The sequence below is a fragment of the Myxocyprinus asiaticus genome, chromosome 1, assembly GCF_019703515.2.
Source record: "Myxocyprinus asiaticus isolate MX2 ecotype Aquarium Trade chromosome 1, UBuf_Myxa_2, whole genome shotgun sequence".
Classification (NCBI taxonomy): Eukaryota; Metazoa; Chordata; class Actinopteri; order Cypriniformes; family Catostomidae; genus Myxocyprinus; species Myxocyprinus asiaticus.
In genome coordinates this window covers 38,659,364-38,681,713 of record NC_059344.1, presented here as the reverse complement: position 1 = coordinate 38,681,713, position 22,350 = coordinate 38,659,364, and the positions used below count along the sequence as shown (strand labels likewise).

Sequence of the window (22,350 nt, the reverse complement as noted above, 5' to 3'; positions counted from 1 at the left end):
AAATGTGGTGTTTGCAATATAATTGCATTTGTGTGCATGATAAAATATTCTAAGTAAATAATGCATTTGTTGAAATCCATGTTAAACAAAAACTGATAAAAGTGATACTCTGCTTAAATTTCATTTTTTTATTTCAATTTCTCAACCTTAGCCCAACACACCAGATAGTATTACTAATAAAATGCGTGCAAGGGTTAAACTAAAGTGAAATGTGGTTTAAAACAAAACACTGGTTGGAGCATTGGGATGAAAGTTTAAATAATGGAATGACGTCATGGATTTGAGCAGATATTTTACCTGCATGCAATTTACTGGTTTGCCATTCATATCAGCTGTGGGTGGGGCCAGGGGTTCCCAGTCTCTGCCTTTGTTGTAAGTGATGAGAGTCATCACCTTTCCATTTACTTTTTGATTTGCCAAGAAAATGCCCTTAATCCCACGAACCTGAAAAATAAAAGCATACACCTACTGTTATGATCGGGTGATTTTTGACCCATTGTTTTTAACTAATCTTAATCTTGCATTTCGTCAAAATTCTTACGGATTCTCAACAACAATGAATAAACGAATAGGCTAAGTAAAAAAACTAAATTTAATTTTTATACTTTAAAATTGTATGTAATTTCAGGGCATTTTGGGTGATTACTAGAAAGCTGCTAGGGCATTCCTAGGTAGTTGCTAGGACATTACTAAATAGTTGCAAGATAGTTGCTTAATAGCCAAGTCAAAAGAGACTATCCCCAAGTCTCTATGACATCCTGATCCCAGATATTTGTGGAGACCTTATTAATGGAAGTCTGTGGGATTTTTCACCAATTTCCCGTCCCCCAGGCAGACGTTTATATTCTAAATAAAAATTTTAAAAATGTTTTAAATAAAAAAACATTATACTGTATGTTTCAAACAGATGCAATTTGTAAGTATTCTAATTATCATCTGTTAAAGAATAAAATTGATATATAGGTGGTGCTCTTTCCAGACGAAATGCTATTTTTAAAAGCTTATGTTTAGGGTGAAAAACAAGCCTATGGCAATGTTTATGCTTATAATCAAAATATACACTGGCGGCCAAAAGTTTTAAAAAATGTACAGATTTTGTACTTATGGAAAGAAATTGGCACTTTTATTCACCAAAATGGCATTCAACTGATCACAATTTATAGTCAGGACATTAATAACATGAAAAATTACTATTACAATTTTTTTTTTAATTCAGAACTTCTTAAACTACTTCACAGAGTTCTCATCAAAAAATCCTCCACGTGCAGCAATGACAGCTTTGCAGATCCTTGGTATTCTAGCTGTTAGTTTGTCCAGATACTCAGGCGACATTTCACCCCACACTTCCTGTAGCACTTGCCATAGATGAGGCTGTCTTGTTGGGCACTTCTTACGCACCTTACAGTCTAGCTGATCCCACAAAAGCTCAATTTTTTCTGTTTCAAAGTGGCTTTTTCTTTGCAATTCTTCCCATAAGGCCTACACCCCTGAGTCTTCTCTTTACTGTTGTACATGAAACTGGTGTTGAGCGGGTAGAATTCAATGAAGCTGTCAGCTGAGGACATGTGAGGCGTCTATTTCTCAAACTAGAGGCTCTGATGTACTTATCCTCTTGTTTAGTTGTATCTGGGACTTCCACATCTCTTTCTGTCCTTGTTAGAGCCAGTTGTCCTTTGTCTTTGAAGACCGTAGTGTACACCTTTGTATGAAATCTTCAGTTTTTTGGCAATTTGAAGAATTGTATAGCCTTCATTCCTCAGAACAATGATTGACTGATGAGTTTCTAGAGAAAGCTGTTTCTTTTTTGCCATTTTTGACCTAATATTGACCTTAAGACCTGCCAGTCTATTGCACACAGTGCAACTCAAAAATAAACACAAAGACAACATTAAGCTTCATTTAACGAACAAAATAGCTTTCAGTTGTGTTTGATATAAGTGATTTTCTAGTAACAAATGAGCAATTTAGCATGATTACTCAAGGATAAGATGTTGGAGTGATGGCTGCTGGAAATGGGGCCTGTCTAGATTTGATCAAAAATGACTTTTTCAAATAGTGATGGTGCTGTTTTTTCAGTAATGTCCTGACTATACTTTGTGATCGGTTGAATGCCACTTTGGCAAATTAAAGTACCAATTTCCTTCCAAAACAGCAAAATCTGTACATTATTCCAAACTTTTGTCTGCCAGTGTAAGTGCTGTACATCTACTGTACTCTACCTGGTCTTTTTTGACCCGAACATAACGGTTGTTTGGAATTTTATCCAAAATAAATAAGGTATCAAGCAAATTACTAATATAATCTTGCAATTTGCAAAATATACTTATACTTTCTTTCTAATTGTTGTTTCTGAAATATGCAAAAACGTTCAAGATCACATCTTTTGAAACTTTATATTAATTTCGCAAATCTCATCTGTTCCTTTGAACAATAATGGGGTAATAATTAGTGGATAACACTGACATAAGATACTCCTCAGTATCTCTCTGATCATGTAGATATTCCTCAATATCTCTCTGATCATGTAGATCAACAGCTGAATGCTGTTACTGTAAATGTCATTGGTAGGTCATATCCTGGCAAAGTATAACCTAATGAGTTTGTTCAAACTTGCTACAGTATGAACATCAGTTTTCCTAGAATCACTTACTTATTTAAGCATGCTACTTGCTATGAATAATAAGCTAGTGAATATGCAAGTAGATCGAATTACTAGAGAGTATAAACATTCACATCCCCACATATCAACACCCACACACATGCAAGTGCATAGAACTGTTTTGTGTTCATGTACAGTATGTTTAAGAGTGTGTGTTTGGGGAGTGGGTAAGTAAGAGGCTGGGGTGTGAGATATAGTTCTTTATCAAAGTGCTCTGAGCTCCTTAAACTTATCAAGTGAATACATTGTCTCTTGCTTACAGATATGTCAACTTTACCACTGCTCGGTCCAGCTGAACCATTTTTAAAACATTATTCAAAACTTGGAAGTTAAGGCTGCGGCGCCACTGTCTTAGCCTTATATAACAGAGGTGTTGTGTTGACCTCTAAGATGTCGATGAGGACATTCTCTTCAGGCTGTTTGGTGCTGCGGACGTTCTCCAGCACAATGGAGTAATAGACTCCCTGTGGATCTGACTGGTAGAGGTTGTAGGTGTCGGTCTGATACCATTCCTGCAGAGCCAGGAATACCTGATTCTCATCTGTACTCACAATTTGCACATCCTGCAGAGAAAGACAGATGAGAAAAAAGCAGAAAACCACACAAGGAGATGAGAACATTACATAAACTTAAAATCAACATGATTTGATTTTTGTGACACATTAAATCAGCAAGATCAATGCAATGGACAACTTGGAAAAATAGAATAGACTAAGATTTGCAACTTCACCTCATTCCACCTGTCACATATTTAAACAATGAATACTCATTCACAGTACATGATCATTCACAGCATTTCAACAGTTTTCTCAGCTAGTACAAATAATTAAGGTTGGGAAATTTGGGGATTGTTTCGGTGAGTTTGCATTTGTGTGCACAGAGAGAAAGAAAAGCCTGTGTCAGCACGCATTCAAACACTATCAATCACAACAAAATACTCATAAAAAAGGCACAGAGACTCATTGATTTCTGGCCATCATTGTTCCACAATTCAAAACCTCTCAGGCATTTTGAATTTATTAGAAAAAGAGAAAAACAGCAGAAAATAATGATTGTAACTCCACAGAAAAAAGACTACTTCAAATAAACTCAAGAGAGAATTGTCTCAGTTGTTCGAACATTAAAACAAAAACAAAAAAACAGAAAACAGTGCTGCATATAATCCTACGGAAATTACACTTATTTACTTACAAATGAAATGTTTTTATAGCTATTTCTAATCGACTGCTGTGAAGAAAATGTTAAGGAAAATGCAAACTGTGCACTGACATATTTACATTTTAAATGAATCCATGGACAATTAATGAATACATTCTATAATTAGCCTTGATGGTTTGTCTTTAAATATAAAATCAACACTAAGCTCCTCAGTTTTGGTAGCTTAGCTGCACTTAGATGGGTGCTGTGGCAATGACAACATCCTCAGTCGGGACGGGGGGAGTTTGCAACCATGTTGTTCTTGGCGATAAAGTAAAAGTGGGTCACATTAATTTAGGCACAAAGATGAAGGCTACATGCTCATCCCCCCCAGATGAATTCATTCAGAACTTAAGTAAAGAGCTAGCAAAGTCCCAGAAGAAACAGGCATCCAGTAGCTGTAATGTGCTTCATAGACACTCTAATGCTATTTCTCACTCAAGTCCCACTAACAGCAGTTTAGAAGTAGAAAGCCCCGCTGTGTGGGAGGTCAGTTACACAACACCTGTTTTGCTGTGACAAATAAAATATGATGTAGTAGGAAAGGTAAGGATAAGGTAACACACTTGAAGGGGGTTTGGCGGAATAAATTCATAGATACTTAATTAATCTAGTTATGTTTTTATGCTTATAATATAATGGCCAAATATCTATAGCCCAATATTTGTAGCTTTGGTGCTGCTGGCTAAAGTTTTGAGATGGTCCCTTACCACACCCTCCACAGTTTTAGCATGTTTTAGCACAATGTGAGGACTTTTCCGATGGTCCCTTACCCACCATAGGCACAGTTTCCAAATGAATATCATGGTTAAATTAATTATCTTAAATGATTTCGCAGTGATGCCATCAGACCAGCTTAAATACCAGCTTAAATACGGGACAAATTGTCCATGACCCACCATCATTTCATCTTTCAATATGGGACGATCCCGTATTTTACGGGATGGGTGGCAAACCTACTTAGGACTGGCGCTTTGAAATTATGATGTCCAGAGATTGGATTGCATTCAGACTAGCAGGTAATGCATGGAGCTAACACATGCAACTCTACGTAAAGAAACTTTGTCCAAAAAGATCAATTTGTAGCACATGAATAACCTCTCAAGTCATAATTATGACTGGGAAACTCTTGAGATAATTTTGATACCCAAATTTCAGAGATGGGAGGAGTCCTAAACTTTCAACATGGCAGAGGAGAGTAGTTTCTGAAGTGAATGACAGGTTTTGTTATTTTTTCTAAATATAGCTAATTGTTAGCGCTTGCCGTTTTCGTCATATTAATTTATGTATAGAAGCAACCATTCTATGCATGCTGTACATTTTTACACTGTGAAGATAGCTTGTATTTGACCAAAATTCCATTATTGTCAGCAAGCTAACTGAGTGATATGTATCGTGGTGTCAAAATAAAAGTTCCTCAAGAAATACAGTACTGTGCAAAAGTTTTAGACACTTAAGATGTTTCACAAAACACTTGTCTTAAGATGGCTATTTATATCTTCAGCTTTACTGTGTCAATAGGAAATATACATTTTAGACTCCCAAACATTACTTTTGCAAATAGAAAAGATTAGAGTAGAAGACTCTGCAACAGATGTCATTGCCCCCACAAAGCCCCCCACTGAACATCAAGTCTGTCTGAGATTACATAAAGAGACAGAAGCAATTGAGACAGCCTAAATAAAAACCAAGAAAAACTGTATCCAAGTGTACCTAGGAGAATTGGTGCTGTTTTGAAGGCAAAGGTGGTCACACCGAATATTTATTTAGCTTTTTTTTTATTTTTTATGTTGACTGGACTTTGTATGATGTTAATTGATAAATTAAAAATATTTATGGCATTATTTTTGAAGACATCATTACTATACACTTACTATTTTTCACCAGTGCCTAAATCTTTTACACAGTACTGTATATATGAATGAACCTGGCGTCGTCCATGTTTCCCGTTCTTTCCAACAACAAAGAAAACTGCACTCATCAAGGCAGTTCACTGGGACTTTAAGACAGAAGTGCCATAAAACCACTATTTGACATAATTTGAGAACTTCATAAAAAATAAAAAAAAAATACTATTCCAGAACTTGCTTCCACTTCACTATTGCATAGCTCTCTAATCCTTATTCATCCCTTCAATCTCCTCTTTACTAAAAAAATCTTTGTATATCCACACACAAACACTTCTGAAAGATACCAATTTGCTCAGAAGACTTAGACTATTCTGATTAAATGAAAGCAAATATTTAATTTCAGAGAAGCTTTTATAGAGATGTATGTAAATGTGTGCATAGCTTTTTAGACATAATTTTAAAACTGAATTTACTCTTCAACCTGTCCTAGTTGTTAAGAACACTGACGTGCACAGAACGGGGGCTAAAGGTGCGCAAGCCCCTGCCCCTTTCGTTCACAAATCTAAAGGTGCCCTTCACAAATCTTAAGGTGCCCTTTTGGTCGAGGGGAGATTTAAGCAGAGGTGCCTTTAAGAGCACGCGCTACAGCACAAGGTCAAATATGTACAAGTCAGCATCTTTTTGTTCTTTGTGAATTAAAATGTAAAATGATGAGGTCATCCTCCAAGACTTACACAAGAAAAATACGAGGTCATCACTGTCAAACACAGAAGATGAAAGTTCCTCTGGAGATAGTGGAAATTTTAACTATGGATTACTAGATCATCTATTCCAATACAGAACACACAAACCGCAACAATAAAATCTTAAAGGTGTCTTGAATTGGATTTGTATTTTTATTTTATAATGTTTCTTGAGGTCCACTTATATAATGTTAGTGTGATTTTGTCATTAAAAGTAGTCTTTTAGGAATAATTGGTCATTTTCTATCCAGTTTTTGTGCCTCTGATTCAAATGCTCCATTTTTTGGGGCATGTGTTCTTGAAGACTTCAGTGTAAACGGCCACTGCTGTGATTGGGTAACATCTTTGCATATGGATAAGTGTAAACATCCCCACCATTACGCGCATGTGGGGTTGTTTTGAAAACTTCGGATGGTCAAAAAAAAAAAAAAAAATGACAACCGGAGGAATTCATCTATACATGTTTGAGCCAGAGTCTGATCCCGAATTAACCCCCTCCACAAACACCACGGATACTGCAGTCTGTGACAGCGTGGTAAGTAATCACTGTAATTTACTTGTCTATTTGTGTAATAGGTATTAATTTTATTCTTGTTCAAACCAAGACGTGACACAACGGTGTGTATCTTGTTACATAGTTGGGCATTTTCCAACGGTGAAACATTTCCGTGTTTTACAAATGCTTTGTAACTCATGACAGTACCAAATAAAGTGTAAATACATGGTGCTGCCACGTTTATAACTGTGAAAGGATACACTTACCGTGCAACATGTAAACATATACAGGATACATTTGCCGGTGTTTGTCACACAATCATCTTTCATAATATATTCAGTGTAGTGACAAAATTATACATTGTTCATTACAATGAGTCATGTTTTCATTAAAAAGGAAAGAGATTGTCTAAATATATTGATATCAATACTCTTTAGGTGCATCTGTGGCATTTGTACCATCATGCCAACAGAACAAGAAAATATATGCTGCTTAGAGATCCCTGTGCATAAAAACTAATACACGAGCGTCTAAAATCACTAGGATCAAATCAAATACTCAGTACACATCTAACAGTCTGTAACATACGAAGAAAAAAAATTAACATGGATACGCACACTTGTTTGTTGCGACATCACTGTCGGGTCCAATATAGTTGGCACTGCATCAACTTTTAATTTAAGTCTCTCTGCAAAGCCTGCTTCAACTGTGTCTTGTTTGTGAAAGAATCATCAGTAAAATGAAGCGAGCAAACAAACCCATTCTTACCGACGCGATCCGGGACTTCATTAAAAATAAACGTCAGCCACTCGTTCTTAATGTTGGGATCCTTGCGAAGCAAATGCAAGAAATCTAGTTTCCCACAACCTGTCACTGCACAACATCTTGACTTCTTCGTAGCCATCGTGACACCTCCTGTTGCTCCTAAAATAATCTCACCGCTCTACTCTAACCGCAAGACCGGTGGGCGGGACTAAGCAGTGTCGACGATAAATTAGCGTTGATCTGTTTATGCAGAGGCTGGCCTGTGCTGATGTAAAACCTCACTATGGCGTATTAGTGAGGAAGAAGTAGAGATCAAGTCATTTTGGCACCTTGGTTTCAATAAAGCCTTTTTTTGGACTAACGAAGAAGTTTTCGGTTATGAAATTTACAGTATGTTTTTATAGTGCTATGAACTCTTATATGTCAAGATATCATGGTAAGTTTGATTTTCCAATTCATGACCCCTTTAAAGATTAGAAAAATAGAGTCATAGGAAGAAATCGTCATGGTTACTGGTGTAACCTCCGTTCCCTGATGGAGGGAACGAGACGTTGGTGTCGATGTAGTGACACTAGGGGTCACTCTTGGGAGCCCGAGACACCTCTGGTCTTTGATAAAAGGCCAATGAAAATTGGCGAGTGGTATTTGCATGCCACTCCCCCGAACATACGGGTATAAAAGGAGCTGGTATGCAACCACTCATTCAGGTTTTACGCTGAGGAGCCGTTATAAGGTCCGGCCATTTCAGCGGGTAGTTCAGCGTTGTGGCAGGAGGGACCAACGTCTCGTTCCCTCCATCAGGGAACGGAGGTTACACCAGTAACCATGACGTTCCCTATCTGTCACTCACTCGACGTTGGTGTCGATGTAGTGACACTAGGGGTCCCTATACAAAACGCCACAAGGCTGAACTGTGTTACGTGAACTGGCGGTGTGTGGTGGGCAGACTTGCTGTGTGCCTCATAGCCAGCACACCAGGTCGACACGTAACCTCCCCCAACACAGTTATGAGTGTCGAACGGCCCTTTTTGGGGACAAGTCGATTACCCAGAGAGAGAGACAGGCTTAACCCAGTCATGGCATCTTTCCCCTTCTCTTTTTCCACTCCCTAAAAAAGAAGGGGGATTATCTGACTGGGCCGCCAGGTCTAGTCGGGGGGTGTCCCTCCCAAGGGGAGGACACCGCGGAGACCACACCTCGCCCCAAGAGAGGGGGGGATATTTAAGTGGAAGAATACATCACATGGTCTTTCCAACCATGTGGAGAGCCTTCAAGGTAGATCCTGCCCAATGGGGGAGGAGTTACTACAACATGGAGACTGAGGGGCTCTGCCCAAGGAAGATGCAGTTTGCCAGTAGGGAAACGAACTAGCGGAAGATATAGATCGCATGGGGTTAGCCTTACAGGGAACCGCCACATGCGGAGCACCTACCCCAGAACCAGGCTCTTAGTTAGCGCGTGTACTGGGCCGGCAGCGAGTCTCTCCGAAAACTCGACTGCCACAGGGCTCGGAGGAAGTCAACCAGGGAACAACTTTTGTGAACACTACTGGAAATTAACAGCGCACGTCTTCAGCTCAAAAGGAGGTGGAAGGCGCTATGTGCAAGCAATACACCCGGCCGGCTATCCCGGGCTTATCCGCTTGTGTTGCGTGCCTCTACCTGGGACGAAACCGGTTCCACCCGGAGGTTGTAGAACCTTGCAAAGGTGTTGGGTGTTGCCCAGCCCGCTGCTCTGCAAATGTCTGTTAGAGAGGCACCTCTGGCCAGGGCCCAAGAAGCCGCTACACCATGCGTAGAATGGGCTCGTAGCCCTACCGGGGCCGGCATGTTTTGGGCGAGACATGCCATAGTTATGGCATCAATGAGCCAGTGGGCGATCCTCTGCTTGGAGACAGCGCTTCCTTTCCGCTGTGCACCAAAGCAGACAAAGAGCTGCTCAGAGATTCTAAAGCTCTGCGTGCGATCCAAATAGATGCGTAAAGCGCGCACCGGACACAGCAACGCCAGGGCTGGGTCTGCCTCCTCCTGGGGCAGCGCTTGCAGGTTCACCACCTGGTCCCTAAAAGGAGTGGTGGGAACCTTGGGCACATAGCCCGGTCGGGGGTCTCAGGATCACGTGAGGAATAGCCCAGACCGAACTCCAGGCATGTTTCGCTGACAGAGAAACCTTGCAGGTCACCTACCCTCTTGATGGAAGTGAGCGCAGTCAGGAGGGCAGTCTTCAAGGAGAGTGCCTTAAGCCCGGCTGACTGCAAAGCTCAAAGGGGGCACTCTGTAGACCCTGAAAAACTACAGAGGTCTGATGAGGGAACAAGGCGCGGCCTGGAGGGATTCAGCCTCCTGGCGCCTCTTAGGAACCTGATGATCAGATCATGCTTCCCTAAGGACTTACCATCGACTGCGTCATGGTGTGCTGCTATGGCAGCAACGTACACCTTCAAGGTGGAAGGGGACAGCCTCCCTTCCAACCTCTCTTGCAGGAAGGAAAGCACTGATCTGACTGCGCACCTCTGGGGGTCTTCCTGACGGGAAGAACACCACTTAGCGAACAGACGCCACTTAAAAGGCATACAGGCGCCTCGTAGAGGGAGCCCTAGCCTGAGTGAACGTGTCTACCACCGCAGGTGGGAGACAGCTTAGGTCTTCCGCGTCCCGTCCAGGGGCCAGACATGGAGATTCCAGAGGTCTGGGCGCGGGTGCCGGATGGTGCCCCTTCCCTGAGAAAGAAGGGCCTTCCTCAGGGGAATTTGCCCAGGGGGAGCTGTCACGAGGAGCGTGAGGTCCGAGCACCACGTCTGGGCGGGCCAGTAGGGTGCTTACCAGGACGACCTTCTCCTCGTCCTCCCTGACCTTGCACAGGGTCTGTGCGAGCAGGCTCACTGGGGGAAAATGCATATTTGCGAATGCCAGGGGACCAGCTGTGTGCCAGCACGTCTATGCTGAGGAAGGCCTCGGTGAGGGCGTACCAGAGCGGGCAGTGGGAGGATTCTTGGGAGGCGAACAGGTGCACCTGTGCCTAACCGAATCGACTCCAAATCAGCTGGACCACCTGAAGGTGGAGTCTCCACTCTCCCTTGAGGGTAACCTGTTGTTACGGCACGTCCGCCGAAGTGTTGAGGTTGCCCGGGATGTGAGTGGCTTGCAGCGACTTGGTGCTGCTAACTCCGTTGGAGGAGACGGCGGGCGAGTTATGACATACAGCGGGAGCGCAGACCGCCTTGGCGGTTGACATATGCTACCGCTGCCGTGCTGTCTGTCCGAACTAGCACGTGCTTGCCTTGGATCAACAGCTGGAACCTCCACAGGGCAAGCAGAATTGCCAGTAACTCGAGGCAGTTGATGTGCCAACGCAGCCGCAGACCCGTCTAGAGGCCGGCGGCTGCGTGCCCGTTGCCAACAGTGCCCCAGCCCGTTTTGGAGGCGTCTGTCGTGACCACGACACGCCTGGAGACCAGTTCTAGCGGAATACCTGCTCGTGAAAACGAGAGGTCGGTCCAAGGGCTGAAAAGACGGTGACGGACTTACGTAATGGCCCGCGGTGTGTCCCGTGGCGCCATGTCCGTCTCGGGACTTGAGTCTGGAGCCAGTGCTGAAGCGGCCTCATATGCATCAACCCGAGCGGGGTGGCCACCGCTGAGGATGCCATATGCCCCAGGAGCCTCTGAAAAAGTTTCAGTGGAACCGCTGTTTTCTGTTTGAATGCCTTCAAACAGGCCAGCACCGACTGGGCGCGCTCGTTCGTAAGGTGCACCGTCAAGGAGACTGAGTCCAACTCCAAACCGAGTAAAGAGATGCTCTGAACCGGGAGGAGCTTGCTCTTTTCCCAGCTGACCCGAAGCCCTAGTCGGCTGAGGTGTGAGAGCACCAGGTCCCTGTGTGCGCATAACCCGTCTCGAGAGTGAGCTAAGATTAGCCAGTCATCGAGATAGTTGAGAATGCAAATGCCCACCTCCCTTAACGGGGCAAGGGCAGCCTCTGCGATCTTTGTAAAGACGTGAGGAGACAGGGACAGGCCGAAAGGGAGGACTTTGTACTGATACGCCTGACCCTCGAACGCGAACCGCAGGAAGGGTCTGTGTCGAGGAAGGATCGAGACGTGAAAGTACGCATCCTTCGGGTCTACCGCCGCGAACCAATCTTGATGTTGGACGCTCACTAGAATGCGTCTTTGCGTCAGCATCTTGAACGGGAGTCTGTGTAAGGCCCGGTTCAGTACTCGCAGGTCCAAGATTGGCCGCAACCCACCGCCTCTTTTCGGTACAATGAAGTAGGGGCTGTAAAACCCCTTCTTCATCTCGGCTGGAGGGACAGGTTCTATCGCGTCCTTCCGTAGGAGGGTAGCGATCTCCACGCAAGGTAGCAGCGTTTCCGACTTTCACCAAGGTGAAGTGGACACCGCTGGACCTGGGCGGATGCCCGCGAAGTGAATCGCGCAGCCGAGTCGGACGGTCCGGACCAGCCCTCGTGATGGACTGGAAAGCGCAAGCCATGCGTCCAAGTTCCGCGCAAGGGGGACCAAAGGGACAACGTCATCGGATGTACCGGCGGGTGGGGCCTCGCAGCGGGGTGGAGCTCGAGGTGCCACACCACATCGTGGCCGTGCTGAGTCCGAGGACATTGAAGCACTTACCTGGTTCCTTGTGACCACCCCTGGAACAGCCTGGGACGGGGGAGGAAGAGGCCTGTCCTCATGACCCGTGGAGACTGTCACATCGGGGGCGGATTTGTGCCACAGCTGGGTGCTCAGGGCGGGAGACCGTCGCTGGAGCGCCAACCTGCCAAATGGAGTGGTGGATGGTGGTCGTGATGCCAGCCGTACACACCGGATATGTGACCCAGGGAACAAGGAAACCACTCTCGTGGAGCTCTTGAGTACTGCAGCCACTTAGGCATGCAGCGCAATTAAATGCAAAAGGTAACAAAAAGATGAAGATCTGCTTACCAGCTCCAGAGCAGCAGGTTCCGTTGTCCCTGGGTCGCCCGTCTCAGGGGTGCTTCGAAGACCTCCGTGGGTTCTTCGGGGCCGGCTGTGAGACGGGTGGCGTCGGCTTCCTGCGGTGGGCTCCACGCCGGGGCCGGGCCGGAGGGGCGGGCTGCGGCGGAGCCGGTGCAGTCACCGCAGGGGGACGCCCTCGGCGATGAGTAGATGGGGTGCGGGATCTTGAGCCACGCCGGGGCAGGATAAGCCGGCTAGCATCCATCTACTGCTCTACCATCGAGAACTGCTGGGCAAAGTCCTCGACGGTGTCGCCGAATAGGCCCGCCTGGGAAATGGGGGCAGCAAGGAATCGTGTCCTGTCGGCCTCACCCATCTCGAGCAGGTTGAGCCAAAGGTGGCGCTCCTGGACCACTAGTGTGGCCATCGTCCGCCCGAGAGACCGCGCCGTGACCTCCGTCGCTCGGAGAGCGAGGTCGGTTGCCGAACGCAGTTCCTGCATCAATCCCGGGGCGGAACTACCCTCGTGCAGTTCCTTTAGCGCCTTGGCGGACTTGCAGGAGAGCCATGGCGTGCAGGGCGGAGGCGGCTTGTCCAGCAGCGCCATAGGCTTTGACCGTCAGAGACGACGTAAACCTACAGGCCTTGGACGGGGGCTTTGGGCACCCACGCCAGGTGGCGGCGCTCTGCGGGCATAGGTGCACTGCGAGCGCCTTTATCCACCGGGGGATTGCCGAATAACCCTTGGCCGCCCCACCATCGAGGGTAGTGAGAGCGGGGAAGCTGAAAAGATCGGGACCGGGCAGTAAAAGGTGCCTCCCATGACCTTGTCAGCTCTTCATGCACTTCCGGGAAGAAAGGAACGGGGCGGGGCGTGGCTTTGAGCGGCGCCGCGAGCCCAGGAACCAATCACAGAGCCGCGAGGGTTCAGGGAAGAGCGGTGAAATCCACTCTAACCGACGCTCGCGGCTGTCCGGGAAAGCATATCGTAATTTCCGCGTCAGCCTGTGACTGGGCGATCGACCCCGAAGGGAGGAGCCCAGCTGAGGCTTCCGACTGGACGAGCCCGCTCTCCGATGCTGCGCTCGAGAGCTCATCACTTTCGCGGGCTCCGAATAAGAGGTCGAACTCACCGTGAGACGAGCCGGCGGACTCACCCGGAAGCCCGATCGGGGCAGACGAGCGTGCTGGGGAATGGGAGGTCCGCGGGGGGATACCCGGCGGAGGCGGTCCCATTGGGGTCCCCAAATCGCCCCCAGTGACAGCCGCGCTGGCCTCAAACCCGTGGGTAAAAGGACCGAGGCGGGAGCCTCTGGGGTGGCTCGCTTTCTTACGAAGGCGAGCCGCGACCGCAACGTTGCCATGGACATATTCTCGCAATGAGAACGTGACCATCCACGAACGCTGTCTCCGCGTGAGCAGTGCCCAGACACGAAAGACAGTGATCGTGACCGTTAGAAGGCGAGAGATAACGAGCACAACCAGGAATAACACACAATTGGAAAAGCATCTTTAAAAAGACGCGTCTTTAAAAAGACGTTCCGTGTGTGCGCTCTTTTAGAGAAATATATACTCTTTTAGAGGGGAAAAATGCTCTTTCAGAAAATATACTCTCTAGTTTTTCTGCCGAAGCGCCCAGGGGCGTTCTCTGCAGTGCACCAGTGCAGAGGAGGGAGAAGCCGCTGAAATGCACCGTCAGATCCAGCAGGTGAATGAACAGTAGTATTCAGCTCAGCAAGCATGACCGTTCGGCTCCGAAGAGAAAATCTGAATGAGTGGTTGCATATCAGCTCCTTTTATACCCGTATGTTCGGGGGAGTGGCATGCAAATACCACTCGCCAATTTTCATTGGCCTTTTATCAAAGACCAGAGGTGTCTCGGGCTCCCAAGAGTGACCCCTAGTGTCACTACATCGACACCAACGTCGAGTGAGTGACAGATAGGGAACTGGAAGTTTCAAGTGAAGCTCCTGTAATTTAAACATTAAATATTAAAACACTCTACTAATGGATGTGCTAAAAACAAAGAGATCAGAGACATGACCTGGCGGGAACTGCATGTTCTGCATGGTGGCACTTATGCGGGCGACCCAAGTTTGAATCTGGTTTGTGTCATTTTTCTATTGTATCATCTCTGATCATCCCTGTCTATACAAGGGCAAAAAAGGCAGAGAGAGAGAGAGAGAGAGAGAGAGGGAGAGATAATTTTTTTAAGTCCACCTTTATTATAACAATATATTTAGAACATTTACCATCTTACACAATTTACCTCACATTAAAAAGTCAATATTAATTCAGCATTTTCATGAATAGTACATAACACTTATTTGATAACCCAAATTTCCATAAATTTTGGTAACCACTTCACTAATTTATAATATGCAAACTCTATTCTTAAACAAAAAGCCACCAACCCTAAAAATATAGGTACTATATTAACTATACCTTTCCCTGCCTTTTTGTTTTTTCTTGATTTCCATATGGCTAACTGTGGCAGGGCGGAGGGCGGGCTGATTAAGCCCGAGAGGGATAAGGGCGACCAGAGACGGCGGTGAGACAGAGAGAGAGTTACGGACAGCTGCCCGACACCTGTGTGTGTGTTTGTCTTTTTGGTTCAGTTTCTTATTAAACTATTATTTATATTGTTAAGCCGGTTCTCGCCTCCTCCTTTCCATTGAACTGTGTTACACTGGTGCCGCAACCTAGGAAGGAGGAGGGATCTGCTGTAGTAGAGTCCTCGCCACTACCATCCACCCCAACAGGAGGACTGCTGCCAGGGGCAGGGGAGACCCCTTACGTCCACCGGAACGCAGCGGGGCGTTCCATCTGCCAGGGGCCAGAGGACTGCCTCCGATCTGCCCGGGGAGACGCGGCTGTTGTCCGCTAGAGGGTGGAAGAGTGGCCGAGGACCATGCTACGGCGTATCGGAGAACCGGCGAGTAAATAATATTTTCTCTCTCTCTCCTCTCTCTCCCGCTGCTGTTCCGTGTTGGCCTTTCCCTCTCTTTTAAATATTATTATTATTGTGTTTTTTAGTTGGTACGATCATTGCTACAGTGTGTGGGTACCACGTTTTTTTGTTATTGTTTCCCTCCCCTTGTCCCCTCCCCTGATCCAGGTAGACGGGGATGACCTGCCAGCAGATGGAGCAGAAGGCACACCCCCCCCATGTACGTCATGCCGGGGGCTCCCCGGCCTGAGAGGACGAGGGAGGAATGTGGCAGGGCGGAGGGTGGGGCCGGGTCGTGATTCCGCACACCCGCCCCTAATTAAGCTGATTAAGCCAGAGGGATAAGGGCGACCGGAGATGGCGGTGCGACAGAGAGAGAGTTACGGGCAGCTGCCCGACACCTGTGTGTGTTTGTCTTTTTGGTTCAGTTTCTTATTAAACTATTATTTATATTGTTAAGCCGGTTCTTGCCTCCTCCTTTCCATTGACTGTGTTACACTAACTTAGCAGTACCAGACAAAAAATTAAGGAGTATTAAAATTTTTTTCATTGAACAGAATATTTTGGCCCAAAAATAAACAACTTTAAGGAGAATTTTTCACCCAAAGATAAAAACCACTGACTTAATAAGCTAAAAGTTTGCCCAGATGTGAGCATTCCGCAAAAATGTGAAAAATAGATTCTTCTTTTAAACAAAAAGACATCCCACCCCTACTCTATGATCAAAGTTTGTGGCTGTACACTATATGGCCAAAAGTTTGTGGACACCATATGTGCTTGATGAACATTTGATTTCAAAACCTTAGGCATCAATTTACCCATTTGCCATAATAACAGCTTCCACTCTTTTGGGAAGCTTTCCACTATACTGTATGTAGTAACATGGCTGCAGGGATTTGCTCTCATTCAGACATAAGGCTATCAGTGAGGTCAGGAACTGATGTTGGTCGATGGGGCTTGACTTACAGTTGCTGTTCCAGTTCACCCCAAAAGTGATCAGTGGGGTTCAGGTCTGGGCTTTATGCAGGCCAGTCAATTTCTTCCATGCCAGACACAGTAAACCATTTCTTTATGGACCTCACTTTGTTCACAGGGGCATTGTCATGCTGGAAGAGAAAAGGGCTATCCCCAAACAGTTGCCACAAATTTGGAAGCACACAAAGCCCAAGCCATTACATAAAGGAACATTAAGATTTTTCTTTACTGGATTTAATGGAGTAACCAAATTCGTTAATTAGAAGGGGGTGTCCACAAACTTTTGGCTATATAGTGTAGCTCCATGTACAATCCTCCACTGGAGGTCACCTGTCTGCTTATCAATGGGACATTTGTACAGGACATGCCAGCAGCTTTTAAGGGAATAGTCCGTTCCAAAATAATCTGTCCATCTGGGTGTAGGGACTCCAGTCAGTAAACTTGCATTGGACACATTCAAACGTGATGTAAAGAGACCTCTTCCCAGCAGATTCAAAGTCATCAAGAAGTGGTGTACTGAAACACCTCTCCTCCTCCTGCCATTCCCCAACAGCAGCAGATACTTCCAGTGAAGGAGAGTAGTCACAACCCTCTCTCCATTCATTAATTACATCTGGGTTGTCCAAAAATGATTGATGTTCTACTTCTAAATGTCCAAATACCTCTGTAATTTTTTTTTTATATTCTAGTTGATCTTACTCCAGTTCTTTCCCCAAAAGATTCCAAGTTGTTGCTTAAAATGTCAGAGGGTGAGGGGAGACAAGGGACTCAAATGCAGTGGTGACAGTTCAGAAGGATTTATTAAACACAAAAGTTCTCAAAGAATGAGGTCAGGCGCACCCGGCGCCGGCTGCAGAGTCAAAGCGAGCCGCTCAATGGGCTAAGGGAAGAGTGTGTTCATAGGATGGGGGTGTGCGTTGTGAAAGTCAGGAGCAATCTGAAGAGAGTCCATTGAAGCTGGTGTGGTGTAAAGCAAAGCCCAGAAGATATTCTCCCCCGAGACGTGGGCAGAGATTGAGGAATCCTCCTCCACAGGAATTGGGCAACAGGACTGGCAAAGGCAGCGGCAAATGGGAAGGTAACCACACCGCTACAGACAGGCAACCAACAGAGACATGAGCAAGCTCCAACTACACAAGAGAGCACAATTAACTTTCGACAGCAAATAATAAACTGGTGAATAAAGAGGGGAAACACAAGGAATAAGAAGGTATTGCAACCAGAGTGAATCAGGTGGAACGGGTGAGTAAATCATTGCTGTGATCAGCGTCTCCCTGAGAACAAAGGGCAGTTTTCAATCTGCCTCTCTCTCACAGAACAAGCTGCTGGATGACAATCAGTCAGGCTTCAAAAGTGGACACTCCACCGAGACTGCCCTGCTGTCTTGTCACTGAGTCGCTGAGACAGGTGAAAGCTGTATCGAGATCATCCGTCCTGATTCTGCTGGACCTTTCTGCAGCCTTTGACACAGTCAACCATCAGATCTTACTCTCTACCCTCTCCTCGCTGGGCATCACAGGAACTGTGCTTGACTGGTTTAATTCCTATCTCTCAGGTAGGTCCTTCAAGGTAGCCTGGAGAGGTGAGGTATCCAAGCCACATCAGCTACTTACTGGGGTACCTCAGGAATCAGTGCTTGAGCCACTTCTCTTCTCTATATACACAACATCACTGGGACCCATCATTCAGGCACATGGTTTATCTTACCACTGCTACGCTGATGACACACAACTCTACTTGTCTTTCCAGCCCAACAACGCCACAGTGACTGATCGAATTTCAGCCTGCCTGGATGAAGGAACACCACCTGCAACTCAACCAAGCCAAGACTGAACTCCTTGTCTTTCCAGCCAACCCTGCTGTTGAACACAACATCACTGTGCAGCTGGGTGCAACTACAATAACGCCTTCCAAAACGGTCAGAAATCTAGGGGTAACCATCGACAACAGACTAAATTTCACAGACCACATCTCAAAGACCGCAAGATCATGTAGATTTACACGCTACAGTATCAGGAAGATAAGACCCTTCCTCTCTGAACATGCCACACAACTGCTTGTCCAGTCACTTGTCATAACTAGACTGGACTACTGTAACGCTCTCATTGCAGGCCTCCCTGCATGTGCAATTAGACCCCTGCAAATGATCCAGAATGCAGCAGCACGTCTGGTCTTTAATGAACCAAAGAAAGTGCATGTTATACCACTCCTTGTCTCTCTCCACTGGCTGCCTGTTGATGCACATATCAAATTCAAGGCTCTGATGCTGGCATACAGAACAGTCACTGGGTCTGCTCCAGCATACCTAAAATCATTTATGCAGAGCTACGCGGCCACTAGAAGCCTGCGGTCTGATAAGGAATGTCGCCTTGTTGTACCAACACAAAGAGGCACACAAGACTTTCAGCTTCATCATACCACGATGGTGGAATGACCTTCCCAACTTCATCCATGAATCTGACTCACTCTCTGTCTTCAAAAAACGACTAAAAACACATCTTTTCCATGAGCACTTAACCAGTCATTAATAAAAAAAATAGTAAAAAAATAATAATAATTCTTGTTGCACTTTTCATCTGTTTTGAATACTATTCTGATGCTAGTGAAACTTTGTAGTATGGCACTTTTCATACCACTGTCTCCTTAAGATGATTCGCTTTTGTTTTCTTCTTTTGTAAGTCGCTTTGGTTAAAAGCATCTGCCAAATGAATAAATGTAAATGTAAATGATCAGCATTCCCATGGAAATGCTGATCACGAGTGCCGGCTCCAACAGTGAGACACAAGGGAGAGAGAAAAACAAACAAAAGTAAGAGTCAGCACAAATGCTGGAACTTAATGTATCCAGCAGCTAGTAAACATGAGCGCAAATACTCAAGAGGATAAAAGTCTTGAGGAGAGAAACTTGTTAAAAAACATCAGCTCCTCCAACAACCAAATCCCAGCAGATGTGTCTTGATCTTGATATGTCAAACACCTTCCAAGCCTCCAGAACAGATCTGTAGTATGGAGTGAGATCTACCAACTCGGTTTCTATTAACTGTATGAGAAACAAATGCCTATCCAGCCCCATTCCACCTGCTCTTCTTAAAAGTACTGTTGCAGTATCAAACTAGGCAAAGTCTCTATTGTAAAGCAGTCTCTGAGCAGCCTGCAATCGAAAAGCCATTACACTGGACCTGATATCTACCAGTCCCTCTCTCCGTTCTTGTACTGAAAGATACAGAGCAGATGATCTGATCCAGTGTTGTCCTGACCAAAAAAAGACACCAGTTTTCTTTTGATTTCTTGCACAAGTCCTGCAGGTGGCTATAGCACATTGAATTTGTGCCACAGAGTCGAGGAAACCAAATTGTTGGCAACCAAATCTCTCCCCCTGTAGGACAACTGGGGTAGCAACCATTTCCATCTAGACAATCGTGTGCACACTCTCTCCACCACCTCTTCGCAAATTGTCTTTTGAAAATCATTAGAGCCTAAATAAATGCCTACAATTTTTAACCCTTCACTACCCCAACTAAGATTCCCAGGCAGCTGTGGGAAATTCTCAAGATGTCTCTGACCTGCACAGAAAGCCTCGCTTTTATCCCAATTGACTTGAGCTAATGAGGACAAAGACAAAGACAAAGTGCCTCAGAAAAAGCTTTGATGTCCTGACCATTATTAACAAAAATCGTCACATCGTCAGCATAAGCAGTATGGGTAATTCTTGAACTCTGAGTGAGACCAGGTATAATAAAACCAGCTAAAGACTAAAAAGTAATGGTTCAATCGTTATACTGTACAGTTGTCCAGATAAAGGACAACCCTGCCTTATACCCCTTGTGACTGGAATTGGCCTACTTAACACACCACCAACTTATACAAAACATGTGGCATCAGTATACAACAATATCACCCATTTTTGAAACCCTTCACTTAAACAAGACGCTTTCGATACATATAAAAGTTAGTCATGATCAACTCGATCAAAGGCTTTTTCTTGATCTAAGGATATTAGACCAACTTTCATGTAAAAAACCTTGCAGATATCCCATATTAAAAAATGTTTATCCATTATTTTCCTTTCAGGGATACAGTATGTTTGATCCTTGTGGACTTCTGAATGGAGATATTTTTTAAGCCTGTTGGCAAGACATTTCAATAAAACTTTGTATTAAGCAGTCAATAAAGCGACAGGTCTCCAGTTCTTTAAAAGAGACAGATACCCCTTCTTTGGTTATAATGATAACACAGCACGCCGACATGTCACAGGCAGATATCCATCATGATAGCATTCACAATCTACCTCATATACTGTAGGTCTCTTCCAATACAGTTCCAAAAATGCCAGGGGAACATCCCAAACCAAGCTGCCGAACCGCAATAGTGAGTTCCTGAAAAGACAAATCAGTTTCCAGGGCAGTTCTAGAGTCAGCATCTAGCTGTGAGAAGTACTGAAAGAGCTGTGCAGCACAGTCAAGATCACAAGGTTCTGCATTGTAGAGACAAGAATAAAAGTCCATTGCATGGCGGCACATTTCTATGATGCTAGTGGTCACCTTCCTATTTGGAAGTCGGAAACACACCATCTGTTTTCGTTGTGCCACTGAGCGTTCCAAATTGAAGAAAAAAAAAGTGCCTGGAGCATCCATATCTGCAATTGACATAAAACGAGATCTAATTAAAGCCCCCTTTACTCTCTCATTCAAAAAAATCCCCAGCTCTTTTTTCTTCTGTTGCAGATTATTACTTAAACCAGCATCTTGTCTGCTAAGTAATTCAGCCTCTATGGAAGAAATAAATGTTTCTATTGACTCAATAGTTTTTCTTAAGATACTGGAAGAATTAGCAGTAAACTGCTGACAAAACATTTTCATTTGTGTCTTCACAGTCTCCCAACACTGTATAAGAAGTTCCTTTTCTTAATTTCCAATGCCAATAAGGGGATTTTACAATGCCATCAAAAGAAACTTGGCTTAATACTTAAAATATTAAAAAACCTAACTCTCTCATGTTCTACATTTGGTGCATAAACATTTAAAACAAAAAAATAGTCCCATCAATATACATTTTTGCTACTATAAGGCGACCTTTTATTGGTTCTTCTGAATTTAAAATGGTAACACCCATTTCTGTAGAAAAAAGAATCGCCACTCCTGCACTCAGATTTGTTCCATGACTTAAAATATATTTCCCTTTCCGCCACATTTCCCACTCTACCTCATTATCAACATCACTATGAATTTCCGGCAGAAAACAATGTGTAAATTATTTTGCTGTATTATTTCAGAGACTGAGGCATGCTTTCATCTATCCCTCCCACCTGTTGGGCCTCATGTATTCAGATAGAAGACAAAGGCAGGCCTAACACAGTCATAAAACCTAACTCAGCCCCCACATACCAAGTCGTAAATCTTACTGATAAAAACCATGCCAAAATCAAACAAAGGGAGTCCAAAACAGACTACAAATCCCATGAAGCCTTGCTCACTAAAGGATCGAACTCTCAACTCCTATTGGATGAGGCACACAACAGAACGTCCCTCAACCATGACATCATCAGGAGTAGAAATACCTCTGAAATGCTTCCGGGATTTGCTTCCAGCAACTTTGTTTGCAGTGGGTAGATGCAGCTCATCGCTGCTCTCAGGTGCAACCTCGTGGCACAAGGAAGTAACGTCCGACTTGAAACTGTGGCCATACTATCTCCATCTCGCTGGACGAGTTGAGATTACTCTGTGTTCAACCGAACACTCTAACGGATCCGAAGGAGACCACCGAGCAATCCGCATCTTC

At 44.9% G+C, this 22,350-nt stretch overlaps 1 protein-coding gene across 3 annotated transcripts in view; it reads right to left on the bottom strand.

The window, feature by feature from the left end:
- Positions 1–22,350, bottom strand: part of LOC127444578 (VPS10 domain-containing receptor SorCS2-like) — a 321,561-nt gene that overhangs the window by 37,432 nt on the left and 261,779 nt on the right. For all 3 annotated transcript variants that reach the window (XM_051704034.1, XM_051704041.1, XM_051704048.1), the window contains exons 9-10: positions 3,043–3,222; positions 298–444 (exon numbers count right to left, since the gene is read on the bottom strand). In XM_051704034.1, coding sequence (XP_051559994.1) covers positions 298–444; positions 3,043–3,222 — 327 coding nt within the window. The remainder of the gene's footprint in view (positions 1–297; positions 445–3,042; positions 3,223–22,350) is intronic.